Source organism: Panthera uncia, chromosome X (assembly GCF_023721935.1).
Source record: "Panthera uncia isolate 11264 chromosome X, Puncia_PCG_1.0, whole genome shotgun sequence".
In the NCBI taxonomy this organism is placed as follows: Eukaryota; Metazoa; Chordata; class Mammalia; order Carnivora; family Felidae; genus Panthera; species Panthera uncia.
The window spans coordinates 94,296,577-94,311,255 of record NC_064817.1 but is presented as its reverse complement, the minus strand read 5'-3'; the positions used below and the strand labels follow the sequence as shown (position 1 = coordinate 94,311,255).

Genomic DNA, 14,679 nt, shown 5'->3' with positions numbered 1-14,679 from the left:
TGCTATGGAAACAGAGTTTCTACTGTCCCCTCAAACCCACAGACCTTCTTTGACGTCAAGGCAGTCAGGTTTTAATACCAAACATAGATGATTCCATTTAGCCTTATGCAAGAAGGTGGCTTTCTCTAGGACACAGCTCTTCAGCAGCTGCCTTTCAGAGCACTTCGCTCAGCTTTGGAGAGGTCAAGTCAATATCACTGGTTCTCAGTGTGTAACCTAAAGGAAATGGAAGGAAATGGGGGTGGTTTGGTGAACTGCTTCAGCTGGCAATAACATGGAAGAAGACAGCTTACTTTCATTCATTCCCCTGCTTCAACAAAGTTGTATTGAGCCCCTACTATGTGCCAGGGACTGTTCGAGAAGAATAGGTATGGGGAAAGCATAATCTTACCCTTCAGGAACTCGGCTTACCAGAGGGGCTGGGGGGAGGGCAGCTTAGACCCATACACAGAATACATGCAGTGAGAGATGCACAAGCTTGTCCATTGGCGTTGCCTGTCCACCGAGAGTTGGTGGATGGTTCCAGGCGCCTATGGAAGAGCAGAAGGAGGCCCTTCTGCGTTAGCCAAGATCTGTTGCCTCCTGCTTTGTTAAATGGGGATGGAAACAGAGAGGTTATCTTTTTCTCCAGGCACACCCAGCAAGTTGAGAGCAAGAGGGTGAAAGCCCATATTGGGCAATCAACCTCATGATCAATGCCACAATCAGGCTTTGAACTCAGTTACTCATTCACCATTTATTGATGACTTGCAGTGTTTCTGCCACTGTGCTAGACAGCGAGGGAGACACAAAAGAAGTGTAAGAGAGGCCCCTCGCCCTCAAGAGGTTATAATTGAGACGGAGGCGCTATGTTTACCTTGGTTGTAGCTTCAGCACCCAGCACCGTACTCAGCGCTGAGTAGACTGTCAATAAACATTAGACGAAGTGACTAACTGAATTATTGACATACGCAAAGTGCCAAACTAAGAGGAACAGACTGTCTGAGGCTATGGGAGTCCAGGGGAAAAGCTAATGAGTGGGCACCAGAGTCCTTGAAGAAGACACTAGAGACATGGCTGTGGAAGCTTTGAGCAGTGGGAAAGGCTAGGACAGGCAGAGAACAGAAGGCGGTACCTTCCGTGCAGGGAGACAAATCTGAGCACAGGTTCGGAAGAAGTACCCAGTATGGCCAGTTTGGGGTTTCTCAGGGCTCTGGCCTAGCTGGAGACTGGACTCCATCTTGGAGCCAGATTGTGGCCAACTGAGGCATTTGGATCCTTCTTCCTGAAGGTAATGGGGAGCCATGGGAGGATTTTGATTAAATGAATGATTTAGTTTTAAGAATGTTTGAGGAAGCTTAATGAAGCAGTGGTAGGGTCTGGTAGGCAGGCCTCGCGGGCATGGACACTGAACCAAGTGGAATCATGAATCTCCAACAGCAACAAACTGCATTAATTTGTTAAGCCCTGAACCACACCTAAATATTAATGTTCTTTTGCTTCATGGTTAAGTAAAAAAAAAAAAAAAAAAATTTCAATAGCTGCCGAACCTGCTCAAACCGGAACCAAACATATAGTATCTAAAATAATTGAGTATTTTTAAACAGACTGCTACCCTGTGCACCATGGTGTGGTCTGTGCCTTTAAAGTGTCAATGCTTTTATTTTTTTCATTTTCAAAAACAGCTTATTTTTGAGAGAGAGAGAGAGAGAGAGAAAGAGCGCGTGCATATGGGGGAGGGGCAGAGAGCGAGAGGGAGACACAGAATCCGAAGCAGGCTCCAGGCTCTGAACTGTCAGCACAGAGCCTGTCGTGGGGCTTGAACCCAGAACCCATGAACTGCGAGATCATGACCAGAGCCAAAGTCAGACGCTTAACCGACTGAGCCATCCAGGCGCCCCAAGGTGTCAATGCTTTTAAGAACAAGATTCAGGGGCGTCTGGGTGGCTCAGTCGGTTAAGCGTCCGACTTCAGCTCCGGTCATGATCTCATGGTCCGTGAGTTCGAGCCCCACATCGGGCTCTGTGCTGACCGCTCAGAGCCTGGAGCTTGCTTTGGATTTCAGGTCTCCCTCTCTCTCTGCCCCTCCCCCACTTGCACTCTGTGTGTGCGTGTCTCTCTCTCTCTCAAAAATGAGATAAAAACATTTAAAACTTTTTTTAAAAAAAGAACAAGATTCAAAGATTCCTTGCCAGAGGCTGGCTCTTAGAAGGGAAAAACAACAACAAAGCTACATGTTTTGTGGGGGGCTCTTATTATGTGCTGGAGTGCTGCTTTCTTGCATTGTCTCCTGAAATCCCCCAGGTTAAGAAAGTTGCTCAGCAAATAAGGGACAGAGCTGGGACCCAGATGCAGTTCGACTCCAGAGTGCTGCCTGTCTGTGCGCACTCCCAGCCCAGCCTGCCCTCCATGTGTTGGGAGGTAGACAAAGATCATTCAGGAAAGTCAGAAGCTCACTGTCAAGCCCTCCAACCCCACACTCACTCTTACTCACAGGCTTGCCTTTTTACAGCTCTTGTACGGCTATGCCTTTTCGTGGCAGTAAGCAATTTTCTTCTCACTGCATAAATCTCTTTATTAATATATGATACTGATGAGAGTAATGCTTTAAAATCCCAATAAACATGGGTTATGTTAATATTTTATATCCGAAGAGAGAATTTTTTTAAAGGATAATGAAATATGTCTTCTTTCTTGATCCCTCTTTAATGGATCATTTCTTCATCCAGTGTCTAATATCCTGGGTGCCAATGTTATGGTTCATGGTTTTCTTCTAGGTTCAGTGAAGAATAAAAGATATGTGCAAGTAATCTGAAAAAATGTAGCATGAAATATAAATCTGATTTTTCGATTATAATTCATAATGATAGAGTAACAGAATTCAACAATGATTTATGTCAGTGGGGCTCCGTTTTGATTTTGAGAGGCAGGAAAATGTCATGGTAAAGTATAAACTCAAGGCCAGCGTGTCTGGGTTCAAAGCTCACCTCCACTACTTAATTAATTTCTTTCTCTGCTTTGATTTTCTCATCTGTAGGTAACAGGGATAAAAATAGCCCCTACCACATAGGGTTATTCTAAAGATTAAGTGAGTTCGTGTTTGCACACTGCTTCGAATAGTACCAGGTGGGGGTGTCTGGGTGGCTCAGTCGGTTAAGCGTCCGTCTCTTGATTTCAGCTCAAGTCACGATCTCATGGTGGGATCGAGCCCCGGTCGGGCTCTGTGCTGACAGTGTGGAGCCTGCTTGAGATTCTCTCTCTCTCCCTCTCTCTCTGCCCTCCGCTGCTTGCATGCATGCACTCTTTCTCTCTCAAAATAAATAAATAAATTCAAAAACAAAGAATAGTACCAGGTAATTGTAAGTACTCTATAGAACTTTTTGTTATTATAATTGTATTCGTTTTTCAAAATCACAGATTTGACCTACATCTATGATGGTAGATAGCTATACATATTCTTACTTAATATCAGAAAGAAAATATTCTACCTGCCAAGAGTAATAATTACTTGAGAGTTACTGTGTTCCCTGATGTATGCAGAGAGCCACTGGTAGTGGGAATAAGCTTTCTGTGTGTCCGCCTTGCTTGTGGGTGGTCTCCAGTTATAGTCTTGAAAATACTGAAATCTGGTTCAAATTCGGACGAATTAAGACACCTTTAAAATTTCAGTATGGAAGCTTACTATTTAAAACCGTGGGTTTCACGGCGCCTGGCTGGCTCAGTCGGGTGGAGCATGTGACTCTTGGTCTCAGGGTTGTGACTTGGAGCCCCACGTTGGGGGCAGAGTTTACCTAACACATAAAAAATAAATAAAACAGTGGCTTTCAAACATCAGCGAGCTCATGAACACAGATTCCCGAGGCTCACCCTAAGATTTTCTGCCGGATTCTGTGGGACTGGGGCTGGGCCTAGGAACCTGTGTGTTTAAGCATCTGTTTCTCAAAGACACATGCACACACAGACACGCAAACAGCACGCTGATACACAGGCATGCACATGTACACACAAACACACCAATGGTTCCAATGCAGTCTGTCCGGTAACCACACTGATTTCAGTTCCTCAGAAAAACACTGATTTTAAAGGATCCTGAGATAAAATAAAATCACCTGTAAAGTTTAAAAGTCTTTTCTTGTGTGAATAATCCCTCCCTGATTGCCTTTGGAGGTTAACCTTTCATTTTTGTCCTTTTTCACATCCAGTGTTCTTACAACAGGGGAGTCACACGTAATATCCATCCTGATGCCAGGGCACTTGGTTGTGATTTTAAGAACCACAATGCTGGAGATTCATTAGCGATTCCAGCGGCCAAGTTGTAAACTAGTCTGCAACATCCCAGAAGACAGGAACTTTCACTTAATCAATTCAACACAGATTTATGTAGCACCGACCAGGTGTCAGGGAGAGCAGCAAACAAAAGGAACTGAGTCCCTGCCATCACGGAGCTCACATTCAAGTGAAGAGACAGACAGTAATGAGTGAGTGCTAGAGAGCAGCTCAAGAAGGCTAACGTGTCAGCTCTGCCTGCCATAATAAAATACCATAGAGTAGGCGGCTTAAACAACAGACATTCACTCTCGCATAGACCTGGAAGCTCGGGGTCTGAGATCAGGGCACCAGCATGGCCGGGTTCTGGTGGGGGCTCTCTTCCTGGCTTGCAGATGGCCACCTTCTCACTGTGTCCTCACGCAGCCTTTCCTCAGCGCCTACAGACGGAGAGAACTTGCTCTCTCTCTCTCTCTTCCTTTTTATAAACCCATCAGTCCTATCGGATTAAGGCTCTGCCCTTCTGACTTCATTTAACCTTAATTACTTCCGAAAAGCCCTGTGTCCAAATACAATCATTTTGGGAGTTAGGTGTTCAACTTAGGAATTTTGGAGGGGGATACACTTCAGTCTGTAGCAACTAATGTGATAGACAGTGACTGAGCTGAGCGGGGGTGTCTTTGGACAGAGTGGTCAGGGAAAGCCTCCACAAGGAGGTGAGATTCAGGTTTTGTGCAGCAACTTGGCTTTAGTTCTTTACTGGGACATTGTTTTGTGTTTGTTGATGTTTTGTTTTGAAAGAGGAGAAACGGTGAAATCTTTGAAGCTTGAATTCAGATTCCAGCTTTTTCACTTATGACTCGGGCGAGTTCCTGACTTCTCTCTGCTTTAGTTTGTTGGTCAGGAAAATGGGAATGGTGATAGTACCTACCTCATAGAATATCATAAGGATTTGCAGTGCTGTCTAATAGAACCTTCTGCAGTGACAGAAATGTAATCCGCTCTGTCCAGAGCAGTAGCCAGCCACTAGTGTGGCTCTTAGAAGTGTAGCCAGGGGGCCCCTGGGCGGCTCAGTCGGTTAAGCCTCTGACTCTTGATTTCGGCTCAGGTCATGGTCTCAAAGTTTGTGCGATCGAGCTCTGCATTGGGCTCTGCGCTACAGCGAGGAGCCAACTTGGGATTCCCTGTCTCCCCGTCTCTTTGCCCCTCCCTCCGTCTCAAAACTAAATAAATGAACGTTAAAAAAACGTTGTAAGAAGTGTGGCTATTGAGCACTTGAAACGTGGCTGGTGAGCCTGAAGAACTGAATTTAAAAAATTTTTTTTCATGTTTATTTATCTTTGAGAGAGAAAGAGACAGAGCTTGAGCAGGGGAGGGGCAGAGAGAGAGGGAGACACAGAATCCGAAGCAGGCTCCGGGCTCTGAGCTGTCAGCACAGAGCCCCATTGGGGCTTGGACTCACGAACTGTAAGCTCATGACCTGAGCGGAAGTCAGACGCTTTACCAACTGAGGTCCCCGGGCGCCCCTGAATTTTTTGTTTTACTTAATTTTAACTCATTTGCATTTCAACAGTGACTAGTAGCTACCATCTTAGACAGCACAGATTTAATGAATTCACGTATGTAAAATGCTTAGCGCTGTGCCTGGCACGTAGTAAACGTGAATGTGCGCTGTCTAGGATTCGTGTCGGTGACGGCAACAAGTGTTTGTCTGGTAGGTAGGAGGTGAGTTTTTCAATTTATTTTTTGCCTAAGCAGCAATCGCACTTTGATTTATTACGGTGCCTTGCTCCCCAGTGCGTTCATGGCTATGACGTCCCTTACCGTAGCTCCCCACCTATTCACCTGTCTTTTCGCTGAGCTGCGTAGTAGCCAAAGCCCTAGGGGACAGCCTGCTCCCGGGAGACTGACGGGTGTGTGCTTCTCCCTGTCCAGCCGGGTGGAGATCACCGGTGGGTACTACGAGTACATCGACGTCAGCAGCTGCCAGGACATCATCCACCTCTACCACCTGCTCTGGTCCGCCACCATCCTCAACATCGTCGGCCTGTTCCTGGGCATCATCACTGCCGCTGTTCTTGGAGGCTTTAAGGACATGGTAAGGAAGGAAGCGGCTTCTTATCCCAGAGGCCCCTGTCAGGGGCCAGGGTGGAGGCTAGGAGGTTGGAGGCAAGGGGGACCCACGTTTCAAAGGGAGGACTCCGAAGCAATTGCTTCAAGGATATAGCTGCCTTCAAACATCTCAAACTGAAGGAAACAGGCGATGTCATTAGTGGGCAAAAATTTCTTGTTAACATGAGTTGTCTGTGTTCTTGAGGTACATTCTGGGGGCGGGGATGAAGAGCCAGTGTCCTCAATTCTCCCGTTCATGCTGGTTATATAAACACAGCCTTTCATGCTCACGCCGCCCCCCCCCCCCCCCCCCCCCCCACACACACACAAACACACACTTTTAGTAGAAACCTTTCTGGTCAGTTTTTCCCCTAACTGACTTCGGGAGAAATAGAAGCAAAGAGGTTTTTAGCTCAGGTAAGAGTAATGCTGGTCTCCCCGTCCCCAGGAATTTCATCCTGGAGTTTCTCCAGAAAGAGCATCTGGGCTCTTCTCTTTCTCCATCTGAAGGGCCACCCCTGGGCTAAGCTGCTTGCCGGGTCTTGTCCTCAACCTCAGCCTCCCCAAGTTCCTTATCCTCCCTCTCAACTCCTTTCCATATTTGTGTGTGTGTGCGTGCGTGTGTGTGCACGCGCGCGCACGCGCCAAGTCACAGGGGACTCAATGCTCAGTAAGTTCCCTGTAAGAGAGTGGGCTTCCTCCCTCCTTTGCTTTTAAAGCATTACTAAGCATTCCTTTGCTTATTTAACAAACTTTGATCTCTAATTATAGAGAGAATAGTTTTAGAACTATGGTTGTCAACCTGGCTTCCTTTTAGAATAGAATCACCTGAGGGGCTCAAGAAGCCCAGATGCCTGGGGGTGCCTGTGTGCACCCGGGTGGCTCAGTTGGTTAAACGTCAAACTCTTGATCTCGGCTCAGGTCATGATCTCAGTTTGTTGGTTCAAGCCCCACATCGGGCTCTGCGTTGATGGTACGGAGCCTGCTTGAGATTCTGTCTCTCCTCTCTGCCTTTCCCCTGCTTGTTCTCTGTCTCTCAATCTCTCTCAGAATTAAAAAAAAAAAAAAACTTTAAAAAATAGCTTAGATGCCTGGACCTCTCCACCGAAGATTCTAAGTTAATTGGTCTAAATTGAAGCCCAGGCATCAATATTTTAAAAATTTGTTAATGTTTATTTATTTTTGAGAGAGAGCGCACAGGCAGGGGAAGGGCAGAGAGAGAGGGAGACACAGAATCCGAAGCAGACTCCGGGCTCTGAGCTGTCATCCCAGAGTCCAATGCGGGGCTTGAACCCACGAACCGTGAGATCATGATCTGAGCCGAAGTCGGACACTCAACTTACTGAGCCACCCAGGCGCCCCAAGCATCAATATATTGTTTTAATGTTTATTTATTTTTGAGACACGGAGAGAGTGTGAGCCAGAGAGGGGTAGAAAAAGAGGGAGAGAGAGGATCCCAAGCAATCTCCTCTCTATCAGCACACAGAGCCCGATGTGGGGCTCGAACTTATGAACCATGAAGTAATGCCCTGAGCTGAAACCAAGAGTCAGAGGCTTAACTGAGCCGCCCAGGCGCCCCAGGCCTCAGTATTTTTTAAAAATTCCACGGGTGGTTCTGCTCCGCAGCCAGGATTGAGTGCCTCCGCTTTAAAGAAGCGTCCCACATATGTTTAGGGAATTATTTTGTGCTTAAAAGGGTTCTCCTTTGACCCCAGAAATGAGTCAGATAGCCCCTAAACCCCTGGGTGTTTCTGTCCCATTCTGGGGTCCCTGAGGAACAGGAACCTGAAAGATAGTTTGTAATTTGACCTTGGCCTGTCAAAAGGCTAAACAATGGAAAGGGAAAGGTGGGGTAAGACGGGGGAAAAGAAAACACTGCAGCAGAAGCAGGTTGACGGGAAGTTATCGAGTGTTCCCGCTGGTGACTGGAAGCCAAGAGAATTCCATCCCTACTCACGTCCAGTCTGTCTGTCTGTCTGTCTGTCTGTCTGTTTTTTTCTCTCCCTCTCTCACACACGCGTTTCTCATTCCCACACCCCGCCCCCCGCTGGGGAATGCCCAAGCACTAAGGAGTGGGGGCACACCAGCAGAGGTGCGACCCTCAGAGGGAGGAGGCCCTGTAGGTTTGGGCCTGAGGGAACTTTGGGGCGGCAGGGCTTCAGAAAAGCTGTTTGTGGGTTGAACAAAGGGTGCCCTGTGTTCTTGGAGACCTTCCCCGGGGGGCCAGTGAAAGTGGAGGAGCTGAGTAGAATGGGAGCCGCTCTTGCTGGAAGGGAAGCTTCGGGGGTCAGGGGTTCAGGAGATCGCACATCAGGATGGATGTTAAGGGTTATCTGGATCGCTCCTAGTGCTTTCGGACCCAGGGGGCCGAGCTACCCTGATGCGCAAATGCAGTGGGTGGTGGGCAACTACTCAGTAGGCTCCGTGGGGTTCCTGCAAGGAATCAGTGGATCGTTGATGTACAGCTTTATTTTTGGACTCTTCATTTCACCGTGACCTTTGATCTTTAGGGGAAAGGGGGGTTTGTTGAGGGTCTGTCCTGACGGGCAGAATCACGAGCCTCTACTTTCTACAGAGGGCTTTTGCGCAATTAACCTCCTTCGCTCCTCCCCGCTATTACTACCTTATGAGGTAAGTATTACTGCCCCCATTTAACAGATGAGGAAATAGGCCAACAGAGGTCAAGCGACTTGCCCAGAACTAAATAGCAGAGCTGGGACTGGAGCCCAGGTTTGTCAGATGCCAGAGCTTTGCTCTTTCTACTGCGTCCCAGCTGCCCGGACCGACATTTGGATAGCCCTTTCCGGTTCTCCAAGTGTTTTACCACACATTACCTCCTTTGTTTAGTTGCTTTAATTTAGAACAATCAAAAGCGAGTTGTTTCCAACTGTCCGGAGCTTCTTTAAGAGGAAACGAGGAGGAGGGCAAGGGAAATACAAATGCCGGGCCTGGGAACTCAAATGGAGGACCAATGGGGAAAACGAAAGATGAAAGCAAAGATCAGGGGCAGGGCATCCGATTCATGAGATGGGAGAGTTAAGTGGGAATGTTCAGATGGGGTGCCAGGAAGGAGCCATTACTTCGATCACTTTATTTTTTTTAAGTTTACTTCTTTATCTTGAGAGAGAACGGGAGGGGCAGAGAGAGAGGGGGAGACAGAGAAGCTCAAGCAGGCTCCGCACTGTCATCGCAGAGCCTGATGCGGGGCTCAGGGAGATCATGACCTGAGCTGAAATCAAGAGTCGGACGCTTAACCGCTTAACTGACTGAGCCACCCAGGTGCCCCACTTCAGTCACTCTGAGACGTGGTGTAGACAAACCTGGAACATCAACAGGTGAACCTCAATAAAATCCTCGACCTGGGTCCAAACGCAGTTGGTGACTTGTGGTGTGCCCCCCCCCTCCGCCCCCGTGAGTGGAATGCCCTGGGATCCGCAGGGAGGCCCAGGGGTGCTGGCTGGTGAAAGCCATTCCCAGGGAGTGAGGACAGGAGCCAAGGGCTAGCTGGCAGCTGTCAACGGGATTAGCCAGGAGCCGCCATTTGCAGAATGTGTTGCCTTGAGAGGAACAAGGATGTCTTCATTCCCTGACCAGAGGAGGCTTGGGGCAAAGGAGCTTTTTTTTTTTTTTTTTTTTAATGTTTTTAATTTATTTTTGAGAGAGAGAGAACAAGTGGGGGTGGGGGGCAGAGGGAGAGACACACACACAGAATCCAAAGCAGGCTCCAGGCTCTGAGCTGTCAGCACAGAGCCCGACAGGGGGCTCGGACCCAGGAGCCTCGAGATCTTGACCTGAGCGGAAGTCGGACGCTTAACCGACTGAGCCACCCAGGTGCCCTGGGGCAAAGGAGCTTTGAGAAATGTTTGATGAAGTGTTTGTTGACCAAAAATATAAGAATTTGAGATGAGTCTTTCAAAAGTGACTATATCTTGCCATTTTCTCCTAATTGGTGTCTATGGTTTGGAGTAAAGTGGGGAGGAATGAAAGTGACCCTCTTTAAAAAGTCCACAATCATTGCCTCAGAATAAAGTCAGTTTTGTCCAGGCAAGATTGCTTTCACCATTTCCTGTGCTTCCTAGTAACCTTTTGTTTCCCTGGAGCTCAGAATGTTACCGATCAGTAGTGGGGGTGTCATAACTTCTGAGCCCCAGAATTTTATTTATTTATTTTTTAAAGTTTATTTATTTTTGAGAAAGAGAGGAGAGAGAGAGAGCACACGCAGGTGGGGGAGGGTCAGAGAGAGAGAGGGAGAGAGAGAATCCCAGGCAGACTCCACATGGTCGGCGAGGAGCCCAAGGCAGGGCTGGTACTCACGAACTGCGAGATCATGACCTGAGCCGAAGTGGGTCGCTTAACCGACTGAGCCCCCCAGGTGCACCAGGAGCCCCAGAATTTTAACGGAAACACACACCATTCTCTTTACGCCCTCTACCCTTGACTCTCCTGTCTTCTGTGGCTTTCCTGGGCTTATTCAATCTTCCTCTTGTGTTGCTTTCTCTGTAATAGTGAACTTCCTTTCAGAGATTAGCCTGGGCCCCCAGCCTCGCTGAGCACACAACAATTTTTATAGATAACGTTTACATTGCGTGATTGTTTCTCTATAGCTAGGTTTAGTTTATTTGCATAGATGAACTGATTTCATCTTGCAAGAGCTGGAGGGCGTGTTTTTAACTAACAGAAGGCCAAGGGAACATGACTTCTGGGACCTCCTCAGGGATGAGATTTCTTCTTAGAATTCTGGTGGCGAAGTCAAGGCGTTTCTGAGCACTCTTTCTCTAGAAAGTGAGCCAGCCCTTGGAGTTGGTCAAGGACCTCAGCCCCCTCCCACCCATGGGAGGGGCTGACAGACATTTCTCTCTGCTTGTCCGTGAGCTGCATTGTGATGCTTGAGGTTTGTAGCTCTTCAAAGCTCCCAGAGATGTAAACAGTAACCCACTCCAAGGAAGAGAGCAGTAGAACTGTGTTGAAACTTGCTATAAGGGAAGAGTCCTCTGCCAACACCCCAACGTGGCTGCCCGTGGCCACTGCCAAAGCCTGCCCACACATTTTCATCGCTTGAGAGGAAGCGTCTGCTCTCCGTTCACGTGGAGTAGATACATACCAGAACGAAGACACTGATTTTGCAGACAGCCCTTGGCTATCCACACGAATGGAAGCCGTGTCAATGCCATGGAACACGGGAAAAACATTTACCCCGTGCCTTGACCCACGCGGCACACGTCAGGTCCTGCTTGGGACAGCCCTACTTGGGCACTAATGAGCTGTGACTTCCTTTAGCAGTGTTTCGGCCCTGTTGAGAGCAGGAACTCCCCATCCTGGACAAGATCAGCTTTAACCCTTGAAGGGCTACACGCACCATCATGTTATCAAAATGGCATTAAATTCTTTCAGCGCCGTTTTGTGTGCCAAAAACAAAAGGGGATCGATATACTCTGCTTGGTCCTTCATGGGTTCTGTGTACTGCTAGGGTGTTGCCTTCCGCCGGCAGGGCCGGTGAGAAACACAGAAACACGTACCCTTCACGTGTGCATGAGAGCTCCTTAGCAAGCTTGCAACCTGCAGGAATCCTCACGACTTTTACAAACCCTTTGTGATTCGTCACATTTCCATCACAGCAAGCGCAGTAGCCTGCTCAGCCTTGTCGATGTGACATGTTGTATTTTGGGCCTTATTCTTGTCTTTGTCTTTTGGGTTTTTGAAAACCACATAAATAAGTGATTTCAACTTTTCTATAGGTTTGAATGTTTCAAAATAATAAATTGGGGGGGAATGACACAAGTAATATACTATAAAAAAAAAATAGAAGGGTGCCTGGGTGGCTCAGTCGGTTAAGTGCCCGACTCTGGATTTCGGCTCAGGTCATGATCTCACGGTTCGTGAGCCTGCTTGGCTCCCAAAACCTGCTTGGGATTCTCTCTCCCTCTCTCTGCCCCTCCCCCGCTCATGATCTCAAGGGGGTGCACTCTCCCAAAATAAATACATTTTTAAAAAACTCAAAAAAGAAATAGAGTGAAGGGTCCCCATATACCTCCTGATACTACTCCCCTCCCCAGAGATAACCACAGTTGACAGTCTATTTTGAATCTTTCCAGATGAATTTCTTTTCATTTACAAATGCACATAGATACATAGTTGTTTGGGTCTTTGTTTTTACATAAATTGGGAATCATGCTATATTAATATAATAGTGGCTTTTTTAAGACTTGTTTTTTTCTGAGCAGTTTTAGGTTCACAACAAAATTAAGAGGAAGGTCCTCCCTGCCCCCACCCCCCGCATAGCCTCCCCCATTAACTACATCCCCAGCAGAGTGGTACATTTGTTATCAAGGACGAACTTCCCTACATTGACAAGTCATTATCACCCAAAGCCCATAGTTTCCCTTAGGGTTCACTCTTGGTGTGGTAATGCTATGGGTTTGGACATACATATAATGACATGTGTCCATAATTGTAATATCATACAGACTGGTTTCACTGCCCTAAAAATCCTCTGTGCTCTGCCTATTCATCCCCCCAACCACAACCCCTGGCAACCACTGATCTTTCTACTGTGACCTTAGTTTTGCCAGTGACTTTTTAAAAAAATCTTTTGACGTTTGTTCATTTTTGAGAGGACAGAGTGCGAGTGCGGGAGGGGCAGAGAGAGAGGGAGGCACAGCATCCGAAGCAGGCTCCAGGCTCCGAGCTGTCAGCACAGAGCCCGACGTGGGGCTCGAACTCACTAACTGTGAGATCATGACCTGAGCAAAAGTCAGAGGCTTAACCAACTGAGCCACCCAGGCGCCCCTGCCAGTGACTTTTTTTTAATGTTTATTTTTTATTTTTGAGAGAGAGAGAGAGAGAGAGAGAGAGCTAGTGGGGGAGGGGCATGGAGAGAGGGAGATACAGAATCCGAAGCAGGCTCCATGAACCTTGAGATCATGACCTGAGCTTAACCGACTGAGCCACTCAGGCGCCCCGCCGGTGGTTTTTTGTTTTTTGTTTTTTTTTTTTTAATTTAACAATATATCCTGGACAACTTTCTCTGTCACTAAACATAGGTCCACATCATTGTCTGTTTATCAATAGCTGCATGTTATTCCACGGGCTAGATGTGCCAGTTTATTTAATCACTCTCCTGCTAACGAACGTTTATGTTGTTTCTAATTTGTGTTTTTCTACAGAACCCAACTCTGCCAGCACTGAACTGTTCTGTTGAAAATGCCCATCCAACTGTTTCTTACTATGCTCGTCCTCAAGTAGCATCGTATAATACCTACTACCATAGCCCTCCTCACCTGCCACCATACTCCGCGTATGACTTTCAGGTATGCTTGGAGAGAAAAAGAACTCTCCATTATTCTTGCTGCCGTTCATGCTCTCTTGTGGTCTCCCTAATTATGGAAGCTCCCTAATATGTACGAGGTAGCCGGGCTCTGACCCTGATGGCCTCCAGCAGCCTGTGGGTACCAGTGACCAGCTTAAAGACAGCGGCAAGGTGAGATGGGAAAGATGGGGAGAGGAGGAGCTGGGATCAAGGTGTCCCAGATTGCCTTGACCGGCACCCAGGAGAAGATGATACTCATTAATGTGTCCGTATGGACCCCGGTCCAGCCACGCATGGCTCTTCTCATTCCTCTGCCAGATAGAGAGACCTAGTCTGTTCTTTAGCACAAGGGACTCTGGCCACACAAGGGATTGAATGAAATCTGTAATGAGGAAGAAGTTCCTTGTTTTTCTCCAGACTTCCTAACTAGGACTATACAGAGAAAGGTTTTGTTTTGGGGTTTTTTGTTGTTGTTGTTGTTGTTGTTGTTGTTGTTTTTTAGTAACACTCCTCGCCCCTTTTTTGCCTTGTTATTACATGGGTCAGAAATAGAGTTACCAAATTTGCGCTTTCCCCTTTCCCATTTGAGCTGAGGCTAAGCACAGAGAAACAGAACCAAGAAAGGCACTTAATTAAAAGGGATTCATTATGTGCTGAGCACTGGACTAGGCACTTCAGGAAAACAAGCAAAATGGTCTTTTAAACATTTACAGTGATTGTAAACCCTTGACCATAGAAGAAGGGGATTACATTGAAATCTGGTTAATTAAAAATTTGAGGACCAAAGGAAATACCTTTGAAAGGAGAGAAGCCCGTAATGAATTTGCTTCCACTGACTAAGGGTCCCTGAATGCTCCAAGGGGACATAAAAGCATGAGTGTTTGGGGGTGCTTCCAATTAAGCAGCCAGTTTGCAAATACAAAGCCCTCGGGCAACCTAATTTCAGCTTTCGATTAACAAAATAATTGAAACTAGAAAACCCCATTTTGTTGAATAAAGTGTACTTTTGTTTGGTT

At 47.1% G+C, this 14,679-nt stretch overlaps 1 protein-coding gene across 1 annotated transcript in view; it reads left to right on the top strand.

The window, feature by feature from the left end:
• TMEM255A (transmembrane protein 255A) overlaps positions 1-14,679 on the top strand; it is a 54,814-nt gene that overhangs the window by 30,385 nt on the left and 9,750 nt on the right. Inside the window, exons 7-8 of the mRNA XM_049644806.1 lie at positions 6,181-6,343; positions 13,521-13,664. Coding sequence (XP_049500763.1) covers positions 6,181-6,343; positions 13,521-13,664 — 307 coding nt within the window. The remainder of the gene's footprint in view (positions 1-6,180; positions 6,344-13,520; positions 13,665-14,679) is intronic.